This window comes from Elephantulus edwardii, unplaced genomic scaffold, assembly GCF_000299155.1.
Source record: "Elephantulus edwardii isolate Elephantulus edwardi_28Jun2011 unplaced genomic scaffold, EleEdw1.0 scaffold00211, whole genome shotgun sequence".
NCBI classification, from domain to species: domain Eukaryota; kingdom Metazoa; phylum Chordata; class Mammalia; order Macroscelidea; family Macroscelididae; genus Elephantulus; species Elephantulus edwardii.
In genome coordinates this window covers 1,372,259-1,389,964 of record NW_006399961.1, presented here as the reverse complement: position 1 = coordinate 1,389,964, position 17,706 = coordinate 1,372,259, and the positions used below count along the sequence as shown (strand labels likewise).

Genomic DNA, 17,706 nt, shown 5'->3' with positions numbered 1-17,706 from the left:
GAGAGCTCCACCCCACTCTGCCCCCGTTGGGTAACCAGCCATTAACTCATTTGACACATCAGTGTCACAGTGTTCAGCCTCACAGCAACCACAAGTTACCACTGTACGGCAACTTGTCCACCAGGGCTATATGACCTAGAGGAATGTCTGAACAAAAATGATGAAAGACAGGACCGAGGGCCGCCGATTAAAAGTCACCCACCTTTGGCTTGGTAGCATCACTTTCTGTCCACTGGGCCAGCTGATCTTTCTAGGTTGACGTTATTGTTGTTAAGTGCCTTCGAGTCACAGCCGACTCATTCGGTATAGTACCCTAATCCTCACACATTATCACCTAGCCCAGCTCTCAGACCTTGCTAATGCGTGGCACTTAGTAAATGCTCAAGAACTATTTGAAGAATAAGGTGATAAATGAATTTATGCGTAGCAGCTGAAATATGTCAATTGGTATACCATCTATTCCTGGGGCCTTATTTTTTGCTATTTCCTTCAAAGCAGCTTGAACTTCTGCCTTCATCACCATAGGCTCCTGCTCATATGTTATTTCATTAAATTCTTCTGGATCTGCCAATTCCTTTCGATACAATGACTCAGTATATTCCTTCCATCTTCTTTTGCTACCTCCTGGATCATTTAACATTCTGCCCAAAGCATCCTTGATTGTAGCAACTCGAGGTTTAAATTTGTTCTTCAGTTCCTTGAGCTTAAGAAATGCTGAACGAGTTCGGCCCTTTTGACTTTCTGACTCTAGCTGCTTGCACATTTCATTGTAATATTTTGCTTTTCATTCCATGCTGCCTTTTGAAATCTTCTGTTCAGCTCTTTAGTGTCTTGAATCCTTCCTTGTGCTTTGGCTTCTCTACGTTCCAGTGCAATCTTCAGAGTTTCTGACATCCATTTTGGTCTTTTCTTCCTCTTCTGTCTTTGTAATGACCATTTGCCCTCTTCCTGGATGATACATTTAACATCCTCCACAACTCATCTGGTCTTTGCTCATTAGTGTTCAAGGCCTCAAACCTATTCCTGAGATGATTCTGAAATTCAGGTGGGATGAAATTAAAGTCATATTTTGGCTCCTGTGGATTCGGTTTAATTTTCCTCAGCTTCAGCTTGAACTTGCATATGAGTAGTTAGTGGTCTGTTCCACAATCAGCTCCTGGCCTAGTTTTCACAGCTGATATTGAGCTTCTCCAGCAGTTTTTTTCCACTGATGTAATCGATCTGATTCCTATGCATACCATCAGGTGAAATCCATGTGTATAACCTGCATTTATGTTTCTTTAAAAACATATTTTCAATGAATAAGTCATTGATTGTGCAAAATTCAATCATTCTATCTCCAGCTTCACTTCTGTCACCAAGTCCATGTTTTCCAACTACTGATTCTTCTTCCCTGTTCCCAACTTTTGTGTTCCAGTCGCCCCTTATTATCAATGCATCTTGACTGCATGTTCGATCTATCTCTGACTGTAAGAGTTGGTAGAAATCATCTATTTCTTCTTTTTTGGCTCTGGTTGTTGGTGCTAGTTAAACCAGGCTACTTCTTGGAGGCAAAGATTCTGGGGCTTCGTCTGACATACTTTGGACATGTTGCAAGGAGAGACAGGTCTTTGGAGAGGGACATCATGCTGGGTAGAGTAGAGGGACAGTGCAGGAGGGGAAGACCCTCTATGAGGTGGATTGATTCAGTGACTGGGGTAATTGGGATGGGTGTGTCAGAGGCAATGCGATTGTCACAGGATAGAGCAGGGTTTAGGGCTGTTGTACACAGACAGGGTCGCTATGAGTCGCAAACAACTCGACGGCACATAACAACAACAACATGCCTAGCAGAGAGGGAAAGTTTATATCACCAAGTCTCTGCAAACTGAATGGATATTGTTGTTGTATGCCATTGAGTCGACTATGACTCATAGCAACTCTACGCACAATAGCTCTGAATCCTACTCTATCGTGAGATAGTCTTACTGTCTCTGGCACTCCTACCCTCATCACCACAGTTACTATGTCAATGAATCTCATCCCGGGTCTCCTTTTCCTGCGCTGTCCCTCCACCTTTCCAAGGAAGATGTCCTTCTCCAAGGACTGGTTCCTCCTAACTGCATGCCCACAGTATGTTAGACATAGTCTCAAAATCCTTGCCTCCAAGAGCAGCTTGGTTTCTCCCTTTCAGGAGAGACCTGTTAGTTCTTTTGACAGTCCATCGTATGTTTGAGACTCTTTTCCAGCACCACAATCAAAGGCATCACTTTTTCTTCTGTCATCCTTAGTCACTATCGAGCTCTCTGATCCATAATAAGTAATTGCAATGAACATGACCTGGATCAGGCACACCTTAGTCTCTAGACTGACATTCTTGCTCTTCAGAACTCTGGAGAGGTCCCTGACAGCAGATTTTTCCCAGTACACTCTGTCTCTTTATTTCCTGACTGCTGGTGCCAAGGATGTTGATTATGGAACTGAGAAAGCTGAAATTGTTAACAATCTCAATCTCTTCACCTTCATGGTGCTGTTAATTGGCCCAGTGGTGATAATCTTCATTTTCTTGATGCTGAGCTTCAATCCATATTGCAGACTGCAATCATTGACCTTCCACAGCAGAAGCTTCAGGCCCTCCTCAGTTTCAGCAAGAAAGATTGTGTCATCTGCATAATGTAGGTTGCTGATGAGTCTTCCTCCAATCCTGATGCCACATTCCCCCTCATGAAGTCCAGCCTCTCGAATTATCTGTTCTGCATATAGATTGAAAAGATATGGCGACAGGATGCACGTCTGACACACTCCCAGTTTTGAACCTTGCAGTGTTTTCTTGCTCTGGTCTGACAACTGCCTCCTGGTCCAAATATAGTTTCAGATGAGGACAATCAGGTGTTCTAGGATTCCCATTCTTCTCAGAGTCAGCCCCAGTTTGTTGTGATCCACACAGTCAAATGCCTTTGCATAGACAATGAAACACAGATAGACATTCCTCTGTTACTCTCTACTTTCAACCAAGATCTATCTGACATCAGCAATAATGTCCCTAGTGCCACGGCCTCTTCTAAGCCCAGCTTATATTTCTGGTAGTTCTCTGTTGATGGACTACTCCAGTCACTTTTGGATTATCTTCAGCAGGATTTTGCTTGCCTGTGATATTGGTGATATCATTTGACCGTTTCCACACTGTGTTGGATCACCTTTTTTTGGAATGGGAATAAATATAGATCTCTTCTACTTGATTGGCCAGGGGTTTGTCCTCCGGATTTCTTGGCACAGCCTGGTGAGCATTTCCAGGGCTGCATTTATTTGTTGATACGTCGGTATCAACAATATGTCAGTTGACATTTCATCAATTCCTGAGGCCTAATTTTTTTTGCCAGTTCCTTCAGAGCAGCTTGAACTTCCTCTTTCATCATCATTCCTCTTGAACATAAGTAGGTTGTTTCATGAAATTTTTCTGTGTCCACTAGTTCTTTTTGGTATAGTGACTGTACTCCTTTCATCTTCCTTTGATGCTTCCTGGATCATTCAATATTCTGCTCATAACATCCTTAAGTACTGCAACTCAAGGTTTAAATTCTTCTTCAGTTCCTTCAGCTTAAGAAGCTAAGTGAGTTTGACTCTTGATTTTCCAATTCTGGCTCTTTGCACATTTGATTATAATATTTTGCTTTGTCTTCCAGAGCTGCCCTTTGAAATTCTTTTCATCTCCTTAACTTCTTTATTTCTTCCCTTTGCTTTGGCTTCTCAATGCTCCAGTGCAGTATTTAGGGTCTCTTCTGGCATCCATCTCAGTCTTTTCTTCCTCCTTTGTCTTGTAATGACCTTTTGCATACTTCATGGATGATATCCTTGGCCTTCTTCACTCATTAGTGTTCAAAGCCTCAAATCTGTTCCTGAGATGGGTTTTGGTGGTTTTTTGGTGTGGGTTTTTTTTTTTTTTTATTCAAGTGGGATAGACTCAAGATCAAATTTTGGTTCTTGTAGATTTTTTTTTTTAGTGTCAGTTTGAACCTGAGTATGAGTAGATGATGGTTCCTTCCACCATCAGCACCTGGCCCAGTTTTCAGTTGATATTGAGCTTCTCCATCTATTCTTTACACAGATGTAGTCAGCCTGCTTCCTGTGCAGACCATCACGTGTAGTCCACGTTTATAATCTGCGTTTCTATTTCTTATAAAATGTATTTGCTGTGAATAATTCATTGATTGTACAAAATTCTATCATTTTATCTCTCGCCCTGTTTCTGTCACCAAGCCCATGTTTTCCAATTCCTGAACCTTCTTATCCATTCTCAACTTTTGCATCCCAGTAACTTATTATTAGTGCATTCTGGTTGCATGTTGGATCGATTTCTGATTGCAAAACTTGGTAGAAATCACCTCTTTCCTCCTCTTTGGCTCTGGTAGTTGGTGCATATATTTGAATGATGGCAGTATTGATGGGTATTCTTTGTATGCATATGGGCATTATCCTGTCACTCACAACATTGCATTTCAGGATGGATCTGGAAATGGTCTTTTTAATTATGATAAGAATGTGACCCTGTTTTTCCTCACCTTTTCATTTCCAGCACTGTAGATCATGTGATGGTCTGATTCAAAATGTCCCCTGCCAATTCATGTCATTTCACCAGTGCCTAGTATGTCAATACTTATGTGTTCCATTTCTCTCTTAACAATATCCAATTAACCTACATTCATGCTTCTCTCATACCATGTTCCAATAAATACTGTCTGCTTGTTCCTGCTCCTTTATATGTGCCACCAGAGGACTCAGCCTCAGGTGCCATACCAGCAGCCAGGAAAGCAAATGATGAATTGCATTGAGAAAATCTGCTGTCAGGGACCTCTCCAGAGTACTGAAAAGCAACAGTGTCAGTCTAGAGACTAAGGTGTGCCTGATCCAGGCTGTGGTCTTCACAGTTGCTTGCTGTGAATCAGAGAGCTGGACAATAAGTATGACAGAAGAAAAATTGAGGCTCTTTTGAGCTGTGGTGCTGGAGAAGAGTATTGAATATACTGTGAACTGCTAGGAAAACAAACAGTTCCATCCTGGAGAGGGTGAAGCCAGGCTACTCTTTGGAGGCAAGGATTTTGAAGCTATGTCTGACATACTTTGGGCATGTTGCAAGGAGGGACCAGTCTCTGAGAGATACATCATGGTTGGAAGGGTGGATGGACAGCCCAAGACATGAAGATCCTGGGTGAGATGGATTAATTCAGTGACTGGGGCAATCATGGTAGGTGTGTCAGAGATAAGGTTGGTTCAAGATAGATCAGAATTCAGACCTATTGTACATAGGGTCACTATGAGTCACAAGCAACCAGATGGCACATAACAGCAACATTGGGCCTAGGGTTTTCCAGGGCCTGGGGTTTTTTTGTTGTTGTTTTTTTGGTTTTTTTTAAGTGAATGGCAAATCCTTCTCCCTAGTCTGCTTTAATTTAGATGTTCATCTTAGAGCAATATCTGGCAGACAAACATTTTACCCAGAAAGGTAGATGAAATATACTTCCCATTACAAAAGTAACCAATTAAGTGTTGGTTCCCTGCAATCCCACCCCTGCCTCTGCGTCTGTAATTTGGTTCTGCCCCTGCCCTGCTCTGCCAACATCCACTTCCTCTAGCATCCACTTCCGCCCCTATCTTGCCTGGTCAGCACTCTTCCCACCCGACCCCCCAGCCAACCCTAGGCGGCTGAGACCTCCAGTCATGGTCACGTCTGTGTTGCTGGTCTGTCTTGAGGCTGCCGCCACCCCTGCTCCACTCCCTCATGCAGATGGATAGCTGAAGCCTGGGAGTTGTTGTCTGCTATAATCCTCAGCTCTCCCTCATTCCCTTTCCTTGCTTTACTTCTAATACTGTCATCATTATTATCACATTTTCTCATTGGGAAGGCTTGTTAATAGTAGACTTGGTTTTTAGAGCAGTTTTAGATTTATAGAAAAGTTGAGCAAATAGCACAGAATGTTCCCAGGTGATCCCTCAGCCAGTTTCCACTATTATCAACAACTCTCATAGATGTTGTTGCTGCTGCTGCTGTTATTATTAATGGCTGGCAAGTTGACTCCAACTCATGGTGATCCCACGAGAATGAAACGTCGTCTAGTCCTGGGCCATCTTCGCAATCTTGTTATGATACGATTTTTTAAACCCACTGTTACGGCTCTTGTGTCATCTTTCTCAGGGAGGATTTCTCTTGGTTTCTCTGACCCTCATCAGGCCCTAGTGGTTTGTGTTGCCAACCCAAAGGCACGTGGCTCAAATCCACCTGACGCTCTGTGGGAGAAAGATGGACAGTCTCCTCTCGTGCTGTTTGCAGCCTCTGAACACCCACTGGAGAGTCTGTTCTCCCTTGACGGCACATGACAACTGTGATGAGAGCTCATACTTACTCCTCTTTCCATAGCTTTTGCCTGATGTCCTTCCTCAATTCAGCAAGTGCATTACGTCAGTAACATCTTCTTTCACTCTGGCTGATTCCACTTTCTCTGACTTGCCTCCTTTTCGGTGCCTTTGGAGGTGTTGCAGTCAAATACTTTTAATATTTCCCCTCCAGTGAATTTGGTGTTTTTTTCCCCATGATTGGATTGTGTTTATGTGGCATAAGGAAGAAGACCACAGAGGTAAAGCACCGTTCTCATCACATCATATGAACGATACATGACTGAGCTCTGTGACTGACCTTGATCGCCTGGCTGAGGTCATGTTTGTCACCCTTCCTTGGCAAGTTAGTCTCTTTCTCCCCTTTCTTCATTGAACTCTTTGAAAGGAAGTCACTCTGCGTCACTCACACTGGAGGAATGGGGACTTACGACTCCGTGGGTATTTTTACTAGAGAATTGTCACTTCCATTCACAGTAGAAGAGGCCAGCCCTTATATTTATTTTCTCAGATGACATGACATCATAGTAGTGTTGGAAGAAGAGGTCAGGAGTGCTGGGAGAAAGGGCCTTACCCTGTCCACGTCTGTTGTTCTTTCCACAGGGCTGAATACCTCTTGGATCGGTTGAAGGCCCTATAGAAGGGCTTAGAGGTTACCCAGTCCTCTTCTTGGGGCCACCAGGGCTCTGGAAATGGGTATTCATCACTTCTCTCAGAATTTATTAAATAGGAGATGGCTCACCAGCAGACTTGAACTGAACCCTAGTGCTGGTGATTGAGACCCATAGCTTTCAAAATATAGTTTTCAAGCCATTTAGCAAATGGCAGGTCTCACCTTTTTTTATGATCAGCCTGTACTATTGAATGTCCACAATGTATCTGGCATGCTGGGGACAATGAAATATGACCCAAGAGAGGCTGACTTTGACCGGTTAAACCATTAGTCGTTAAGTCAGTTCCGTCTCCTGGTGACCCACGTGTGTGAGGGTAGAACTGTGCTCCAGAGGGTTCACCACGGCTCATTTGTCAGGATTAGATCACCAGCCTTCCCTTGGAGATACCTCTGGGGACACTCAACCCTCCCTCCTTCCAGTTAACAGCCAAGTGCCCTAACTGTGCCACTCAGGGGCTCCAAGGCAGCCTCTACCTAGTTTTCTGGTATTTCCATAACCAATGACCACAGCTCAGAGCCTTGCAACAGTCTTCGCTTATTATCTGTGTTTCTAAGAAGCCCAGGCACATTTTCCCTCCTTAGTGTCTCTAAAGGAAAAACCAGGGTGTCAGCAGAGTTGTGTTTCTTTCTGGGGGCTCTGGGATGAATCTACTTCCGAGTCCACTCAGGTGTAGGGAGGAATGCAGTTCCCTGTGATTGCAGGACCGGGGCCTGCTGCTTCCTCACGAGGGTCTGGTGACTAGGGTCACATGCTCTCCCGAAAATCACCAGCACTGCTTCTCATGTTGCTCGTATTTCCATGTTGTCACTTCTTCCTTCACTACCATCACTGGCACCTCCCATCAGAGTCCTTCTCATACTTGGACTCTGACTTCCTCTCCGCACCTCCTTTCTGACGTCTCCTGTTTCTCCTTGTAAGGACTGAGCAGATTACACGGGCACGTCTAGATGATTCAGGATAATCTCTTTACTATAAAGTCAACCGGTTAGTACCCTTGGTCACACATGCACAGTCTCCTGCGTCCTGTAAAGTAACATACTCCGAGATGGCCATCTAATCACGTTCACCTCCCCAGGGATGTTCAGCCCACCTACCACACAGTGCTGCTCCGAAAGTCAGATCCACATCACCTTTGCTCCCAGGTGGTGCTGATGCTGCAGGTCTATGTGCGCATTTAAACAGCTGGCTTTAGACTAGAGGAGCCGAGTTTACAGCTCATAGCCTAGGTGATGCCAAAGGCACAATTTTTTTTTTTAAATTTTTATTGTATTATTTTACGTGTACCGTCAAATCAGATCTGACTGGTACAGGAGGAGATTGCCCCCTCCTTCTCCAGCAGATCATCTGGTGGATTTGAACCACGTACCTCTGGAATTGCAGTGCGGCATCTTTTTTTTTCTTTCTATAATTATATTTTATTAATTTTCATAAACATTTACAGAGATTTTGGGCTTCCACTCATTCTCTTTACCCTCCTCCCAGTTTGTTCTTGTCCAAATGCCACAGTGCTTGTCAAAGCCAGTTCTGATTAATCTTCTTTGTCAGTGTATCCTTTGCCATTCCCTATCACTCCTCCCTGAGAGAGACTTCACCCTGAGTCATAAGGAAAAGGGGACGGCGTATTCTCTTAGCTACTTCCTGCTGAAAAGGGACGCTGTGGGTTTCAGGGTGAAGATCTTCTCTCACTACTCTAAAGGGCCCCTTTGGCAGTAGGAAACACATAGACTATTATGGAGATTGATTTTGGAATTCAGATGCACTCTTATTGATTGTGCTTGGCTGTACATGTACATATCCTTCAAGATGTATCATGGGGGTGTTGCAACCCAGAAGACACAAATTTGACTAACAAGTTATAAGTACATGAGTCCAAAAATTATGGAAAAGTAAAAGAAAAGATTCTTTCATTGTTTTACAAACCCTCCCCCAGGTCCCCTCCACCATGCAGCCCTTGCTTTAGTCTCCTGTGATGACAGAAATACCCAGTTACATCTCTCTTTTAGATGGTTCTCTCCCTCCTCTGCTTCAGTGCAGTATACATTATTGAACCCATCTTACTCAGTGTCTCCCCAACCCCAAGGACAGTCCCATTCTACAACAGTGGCATCATGTAATATTTGTCCTTTTGTGACTGGGATATTTCACTCAGCATAATGGCACAATTTTGATCCTTAAAACCCAAAGGAAACACTGTTCTGTCTTGTACAATTCCCTGTGACAACTTGTGGGTCAGACCTTTAGAACATTGCGATCCTAAGCTTTCTGTTGGCTGGTGGCTGGGAGTAGATTGCCAGACCTTTCTTCCTAGTGCATTTTAGTCTAGAAGCTTATGTTTATCATCATAGCAATGTGCAGTTATCCACTTTCATACAAGTGGTGACAAGCTTGAAATGCATGGACTGGAAGTCAATCTCCTGTCTCCCAAATGGAAGGCAAAGATTCTACCACTGAATCACTCCTGCCCCTGCGTACGTACATACCCAAAGACAGCTACTGTATTTTTCCAGATCCTGTCTTATATTTATCTATTAATGCAAATGTATATGTAGGGAATTAATCCCAAAAATGTAGTGTGGCAGAAACATATAACCTCCTCTACTCATTTAACGTGTCTTAACTGTCTTTCATTCGAAAGCCCCTGGTTTCAACTCCTTCACCTAATAAAAAAGCAGCAAATTGTTACGAATTGCTTCCTTCCTACTGTGTACTTGCAGTTAGAGGTGATTCACGAACACGGAAGGGTCAGCAGGGGGATGAGACAGTGATGGGAAAGACAGGGTCAGTCAAGAACCGGCTCCTTTGTCCTTGACCAATCAATCGGCAGCCAGAGGTTTTCACTCCAGATTGCTTTCCCCCTTTTGGGAGAAAGTGACTCAGATGCCTGGGCCGGAAATGCCTCAGCACCAAGTCAAAGTCACGGGGAGGCCGATTGGAAGAGCGTCTGTGTTGTGTGAATAGCGAGCACAGGCGCTGGATCAAAAGGGCTTGTGCTATTTCCAGGATAATTAGCAACTTCCAGAATTCTGAAGTCTTGAAAAAGGTGTATTGGAGGGGGTAGATTTATTTTCTGTTCTGTGAGCTGCAAAAACTCTGCCTTGAAGTGGATATGAAAAGATCAGGGCGAGAGCTATAGCTGCTCCTTGGCGACCCTGCTCCACAGAGCTGTCACTGGCTGATATTTCAGGATGTGGCCAGGCCTTTCTTCCTAGGCATCTCTGGGTAGGCTCAAGCCACTAACTTTTCTGTTAACAGCCAAACAGGTCAACTGTTTGCACCCCACAGGGACTCCAGGAAGAGAGAAAATGGTTTAGTTACACATTCCTTACACAAATAACTGCAAGAAATAGAGTATTCAGAACAAGTAAACCATGCACCTGCCAGGATAGATGGAGCATGCCAAGGCCAGGGCATTTCCCCTGCTGTGGGTTCCTCTCACCCCACGGGCTGCACTCTCAGGGCAGGAAGAGCCAGCACAGCCCCCAGCAGTGTGAACCCCTCTTTTTTTCTCTCCACAGAATGAGGTGATCAGCCAGCAGCTCTGCGTCATCTTCACCCACTGCTACGGGCCCTACCCCATCCCCAAACTCACGGAGATCAAGCGGAAGCAGACCTCACGCCTGGGTGAGTGGTGTGCAGGGCCCTTGGGGGCTTGTCACCTCGTGATTTAAGATCAGTCAGGAAGCAGATGTCACAGAGGAGCAGAGGAGGGGTTGAGGGCAATTTAGAGGTGCTAGTGGGGGCCAGGCAGGTAGAGACGAAACATCACCTTTGTTGTGCAGTAGACCTGTTTTTCAAATGGACCTGGGGAGCATGGAGAGGAGAACTACCGTCAAACCAGCCTTCTACTCACAGCAACCCCACACACAACCGAATGGACACTGCCTGTTCCTACCCCATCCTCACAACTGCTTGTAGATCGGACCACCATAGTCCAGAGCGTTGTCAATGCTGAATTGTGGACATAGACCACCAGGTCTTTCTCTCTAGTCCATCTTAGTCTGGAAGCCCCACTGAAGCCTATTTGACAACATAGCAACACACAAGCCTCTGCTGGCCGACAGGTGATGGCTCCTCATGAGGTGTATTTGGCCAGGATTGGAGCCCAGGGTCAGGCAGAAGAGGCAGGAATTAAGCACCTCCTCCTCCCCCTCCAGGCACTTCCTGCACATAAGCAGACACCCCACAGAGGATGGGGCTGAGCTTCGCCTCTGAGCTCCATCCACGGTTCACCCCTCTGGGAAGCCATTCCTCCTGCCCAGGAGAAATAGCAAGAGAGTTAACAGGCCAGTGTTCTCATAGTGGACGTCCTTCTAGATTGAATAAAGAGGAGAGGGCATCACATGCCCCCCAAAGCCACACAAACTTTCACACATACACCCCCTAACATGAGGGAACATACCTGGGATGGGGACATGGTCCCCTCTGCCATCCCACGAAAGCCGCAATCACAGTTTTCTTCCTTCTTGATGACTTGCATGGATCCAGCCCTTGGTGGGTCGCATCTACCAGCACCTCTGAGAAAGAAACCTAGGCCATCTCCTCCCGGGAGACTTCCAGCCTTCCGAAACCCACCAGCATGACAGCTGGGATTGGTTCCTGCCTCTGTGTCACATCTTGATAATGCTCACGTTATTTCAGACTTCATGATGTTGTTGTGTACCTAACAGACCACCACAGAGTTGAGACATAGTTTTCTATGCCCTGGGGAGCAAATACTCACTTTCCTGTCATGTTCACTTTATCACGGGGGTCTGGGATGAAACTGCAGTGTGTCTGAGACATGCCTGTATAAATCATGCCATGTTTTACAGCTTCAATACAGTCTTTATTTGTTTTAATAACTAAGGGTCACTTAATAGTGGTTCTTTGGTATGTGCTTTAAAGAAAAAATAAGAATGATTATAACTGGGACTTGAACTGGAAGTCTGTAGGGTCAAGCAGGTCATGAAAATAAGTGGAATGAGATCAGTATAAGAGACATCAGGGAGTGGTGGAGACTGTGGCAAACATGAGAGCCATGAATTTGGGGAGTGCTACAGTGTCCTCTGTCACTCCAAGTTGCTCTGTACAAAGCTCTCATGGCCTAGTGGTAAAAAAACTACACTGTAATCTCAAAGGTATATGGTTCGAATCCACCAACTGGTGCCTGGAGAAGGATACACAGTTTCCGCCTATGCGATTAAACAGCCTCTGAAAACCCACTGGAGGGTCAGCTATGGGTCAGGTTCAACTTGAGGGCACACAGCAGCAACAACAGTGTCATCCTCTGCCTTCCTACTGAATCCTTGAACAGTGAAAAGAGCTAAAAGTAGGAGCTGTCAGCAATTTAGGAGGCAGGTGTGGGAACTGGTTGTGGTAAGTGTGGGAGTAAGAGATGACCGAGGGGATCACAAATGGTTCATTCTTGGATGCTAACCAGAAGTTTGGTGGTTCAGACTCACCCAGCAGTTGTTGTTAAGTGTCGTCTAGTCGTAGACGACCCATAGCAACCCTATGAAGGAAAGTCTTGAACGTGAATCGTTCATCTTTTCTTCAAGTTCATGGAGTTTTCCAGAGGCAAGCTTTTTTTTGGGGGGGGGGAAGTGGGTGCCACTCCTGCTTTCAAGCCTATTTTATTTGGGAGCTCCAGAAAAACCAAGCTGGAGGGCCACAGGCCCGAGGGCCCAAATGCGTTTTCAAAAATGAGGCCAGATCCAGTCAGCTCACACCCAGTTGTGAGCAACAGCCACACCCAAGTCTCAACCTCAAACCAGAAAACACACCTTTGCAGAATCTGGCCATTCCACTCATCTTCCCAGGCAAGCAGTGCTAAAAATAAAAATAAGCCTGGTAGAGTTGGCTTTTGTGGAAATCTCAGCCAAGAAATCCCTGAGGAGCAGTCTTGCTTTGTAATACATGCAGCTGCCAGGAGCGAGAACCAATATGATGACAGCAATTTCGGGTGGGTTTTTCATGCTGAATGCAGCCTCTTGAATCTGAGAGCCCAAGTTCAAATCCTGGCTCCTGTGGCAGTCACTAGTGTGAACCTGTTGCAATAATGTCCTCGTGCCTCTGTTTCTTCTTCTGCACAGTAGGGACAATGTGATCCTTGTCGTTGTGGTTGTGTACCATCGAGTCAGAACTGACTCATAGCTGCCCCTCCAGTGGTTTTCAGAGGCTGTAAATCACAGAGGAAACTGCACATCCTGCTCCCATAGAGCATCTGGTGGATCTGAACCATATGCCTTTGGGTTGGCAGCACATCTTCTTCCCACTAAGCCACCAGAGCTCGCTATGTGATCCTTAGCTCCTAGGATTAAATAGAAGAGCCTGCTTGCGTAAGTACTCAGTAAGTCTTTGTTGTTATCATTGGAGATGAGGGCAAGGACCAGCCCGTGTGTCACAGATCCTAAGAGAGAAGGGTTTGGGTTTCCAGTCCCCTGTCACTTGGATTTTCTAAGCCCCATAGAACAGTGGCAAGGCCAGCAGTCCTGCTAAGCAACTTGCATCATGTTGGCACCAAGCTGCAGAAGGTAGGAGCCAGGTGGAGGTGGATAGTATTCTTGGATACAAGGTTCTTTGAGACCTGGAAGTGCCTGAGCTCTGCATATGGGTGAGTGTGCCTGGAGGAGATGCAACTTTTCATCTCCTGTGAACTCTGAGGAGTCTCTGTGAAAAGGACTTTCATGGACATGAGTGACCTTTGAGTTGATGTCTCCTGTTGAACCATGTCTTATCACCATTGTCTTACTTCCTCCCCAGCTCTGATTGTACCTTCAGAAACCCAAGCTTACCCTCATTTTCCACTAACATGTCCTTTTTTTTTCCCCTTTTGTGTTCTAGATCCTCATTTTCTGAACAATAAAGAAATGTCAGATGTCACTTTTCTGGTAGAAGGAAGACCATTTTATGCTCACAAAGTGCTGCTATTTACAGCCTCTCCAAGGTAGGTAACTGTTAGTCTCAGAGGGAGAGAAGTAAAAATATATAATAACAGTCCACAGGAACCTAAAATTCTACAATCTGAGACCAGAAGAACTAGATGGTGCCCAGCTACCATTCCTGGCCACTCAAAAAGGCCCACAGTAGAAGATCCTGAGAGGTGAAGATATGGAACAGAGCTCAAAATCCTAAGAGCTCAGCTTACTGGTCCAATAGAGACTGGTAGATCTCCCAAGACTACCCCTTAGTCACCCTTCATGCTGGAGAGCAAAACAACTGTGTGGCTCAACTCAAAACCAAACTTCTTATAGATAGGCCTATACGATGAATAATAGGGAGACCCCTCTGTCCTTAAAATAATCAACCACATGTCATCAAAAGGGCAGCATGTGTCCAGGGATAAAGCTCAGAAGGCACGACTAGGGGTGAGACAGAAGGATGAATCACAGAGAGGATGAGAAAAGAGTCACATTGCGTGTATTATATTTTGATTGATGCCGTTTTAAAATGTGTGTGAATGGAAAGTGAACTAACTTAGAAAACTTTTGTTTAAATCATAATATTGTTGTTGTTGTTGTGTACCATCAAGTCAGAACTGACCCCTACCTGACCCTCTGGCAAGTTTTCAGAGGCATTTAATCACACAAGAGGAGATTGCCCATCCCTCTCCTGCAGAGCAGCGGGTGGATTTGAACTGCACGTCTTCAGGATTGCAGCTCAGCTGCTTGCCACTAGGCCACCGGAGCTCACTCTAACCCAGCCAAATGCACTGCTGTCGAGTGTTCTAACTCATAGTGACCTTCTAACAAGTTTGCAAGACTGTAGATCTTAATGAGAGGAGACTGCTCGTTTTTCCCGTGGATCAGCTGGTGGCTGCCAATGACCGACTTAATGATTAGCAGCACAGCATGCTGTGACTACAGAAAGAAAAATGTCTGTGGCAGTAGACTGTCACAGCTTTCTCCCGTGGAGGGGCTGGTGGGTTCAAACTCTGTCCTTTCAGGCAACAGCCAGGCACTTAATTACTGCACCACCAGAGCACCTCAGAGTATACTCCCTGACTGCAGCAGTGGGCTCACGTGTGTCAGAGGAGATGAGGATGGCACAGGAGAGGACAGGGTCCAGATCTGTTGTTCACAAGGTCACTCTGAGTGTACTCAGCTCGACAGCACTAACTACAACAACCCCTGAAGTTTACATCTGTGTTAAAAGTTACTGTTAACAATTTGCTCTCATATAAATAATTCTTTTTGGTGGGGAAGGGTTCCTTAGTTTTATGACATTAAAATGACATGATCTAATGTCCACAAAGGCCGCAGTGAAAATTCTTCCCTAGTGTAGCCAAACTGATGTCTAAAATAGGCTCAAGGGTAATTTCAGCGTATGATTTGAAGATTTTTCTCTGAGTGATAGATTCAGAGGTTTGTCTAGATTAGTAAATCTAGATTCTGTAATAATTTGAAATTCTATTCCACATGAGTTCCTCTTTTGATTAGAATTCATATACTGATTTCTTGATGAAAACACTCAATAATGGTAGACAGGCACTATCCAGTTGGCAATCCTGGCCCTAAGCACCAAAGATTGTGGAGGTGGAAGAGGGTGGAAAGCACCACAAGAAGTGATAAAGATGAGGCTGTGGCCTCAGAGCCAAGAGTCCAGAAAAGACTCAGTGAGGAGGGCTTTGTGTGGACCCTGGAGGACCTGAACTTCTAGAAGATTCTTTTTCTTGTCCAGTTATAAGTTTGATAATTTAACAGTTCAAAATAATGTCTTGCCTTTTGAGTTTTAACTTTAAAACAGATTGTAGGGGGTGGGGGAATGTTGTGGTATAAACATTAACATCCTTGAGAAACTTGCTCCCCAAAGCAATCAAGCATCTGAGACAAGAAGAGTAGTATTGGCCCAAAAACAAAGTTTAGAATTCAGGAGGAAGTGGACAAGATTGGCAAATGGAAACGTGCACCCCAAAGAGAAAATGGGAAGAGTGCTGTTATATTGAGGAGATGCAATGAATGAGTCAAAACAAAATGTGAATACAGTGTTGAATGGGAAACTAACTTGCTTTGTACACTTTGACCCAAACAATAAAATGTTTAAAAAATAAATTAAAAATTGAACCAAGGAAAATTATTGTAACACTTGAAAGACATACATTAATTCTGTGTATCAGGTCATCAGCAGTGACCCCCAATTCTAATTCTCTAATTTTAAATCTCTGGCTTTCAATTTCTAATTTCCCTTTGTCTGCACCTGGTGTTAAATGTCAAGACTTAATAGAGAGTGTTCAGAAGCCCAGAGTACATGGAGCCACAGCTGGGACTTACCTTAAATTGATGTATATTGTTCTACTGTTACAAAATGTGCTTCTGATTTAAAGTAATCAATCTATTTGAAGGAAACAAATAAAGGCAGGGGAGAGCTTTGACATACTATAAGAAGGCTTTAAGTTGAGGATTCTATGTATATATCATTATATTTCATAGTGACTGGAAACAGGAATATTGCACATTTCTACCATCAGCTAATTCTTCCACAAGCCTTGGATCAATGTGTGAATGTGTGTTTTATCTCCCTGTTTGTGTTCTTATGCAGGTTCAAAGCTCTCCTGTCCAGTAAACCAACAAATGACAGCACCTGCATAGAGATTGGCTATGTGAAGTATCCCATCTTTCAGGTGAGCCTGGAGATGGCCTGAAACACCTCATAACCCCTCCAGTCTTCAGCCTGTGGGTGAGGTGCCCAGTCTATCCCTCTACCGGGTGTCAGTTCCCCTCCTCACATAATCCCTTGCACTGACCATGCATGTGTGTACTCACAGTGCTGATCAGACGTCTACCATGGGCCTAACACTAGGCTTGGGTTTGGGTGCACTGAATAAAGGCCATCATTCTCCAGGTCTCAGTCCAGAGGGACTCCTCTGAGACATGAGTCAGTTACACCATGGCATGTGCTAGCTAGGAATGGGTGATACTATCTACTATGTCAACTCAGACCAGCGATGCAGGGGAAGGTCTGCCTGGGTGTTTAAGATGTTGTTGTTGTTGTTGTGTACCATAGTAGGAACTGGCCCATAGCTGATCCTTAAGCAGGTTTTCAGAGGTAGTAAATCACATGGGAGGAAGCTGCCCATCTTTCTCCTGGGGAGCAGCTGGTGTATTCGAACTGTAAACCTTTGCCTTGTCAGTGCAATTCTTTACCACTAAGCCATTATACTGAAGGGGAAGGGGAAGTTGGTCAGCTTAAGGAAGAGTAGGGGTTTAAGAAGTAAAATATCTCAGTCACAAAAGGACAAATATTGCATAGGGCCACTGTTGTAAAAATGGGACTGACATCGGGGTTGAGGGATGACAGAGAAGGAGGGGAGGAATTATGTATACTGCATTGAAATGGAGGAGAGAACTGTTTAAAAGGGATATATATTTATGTATTATTGTCATGACAGGAGTTCAGAGTGAAGGCTGCACAGTGGAGTGGACTTGGACTTGGGGGGAGGGATTGCATAACAATGAAAGAGTTTTTCTTTTACTTTTCAAGGAGAAGAGTGAATGGTGAAGGTGGTGGGCAGGCAGAAAGGCATAGCAATGAATGACTGGAAACCCTAAGTCTGTAAATTTTCATTAAAATTAATTTTTTAAAAAAAATTTAATTTAGAACATTCTAGGTAAAGATAACAGCAAATAGGAAATCCAGCATGACCAGGAACCCTTGTGCTTTTAGAGAATCCATGGATTTATTCTTGTTA

The 17,706-nt window shown here is 44.5% G+C and overlaps 1 protein-coding gene across 2 annotated transcripts in view; it reads left to right on the top strand.

Moving 5' to 3' along the window:
• Positions 1-17,706, top strand: part of BTBD11 (BTB (POZ) domain containing 11) — a 520,423-nt gene that overhangs the window by 483,305 nt on the left and 19,412 nt on the right. For both annotated transcript variants that reach the window (XM_006897535.1, XM_006897536.1), the window contains 3 exons: positions 10,556-10,661; positions 13,863-13,965; positions 16,557-16,638. In XM_006897535.1, coding sequence (XP_006897597.1) covers positions 10,556-10,661; positions 13,863-13,965; positions 16,557-16,638 — 291 coding nt within the window. The remainder of the gene's footprint in view (positions 1-10,555; positions 10,662-13,862; positions 13,966-16,556; positions 16,639-17,706) is intronic.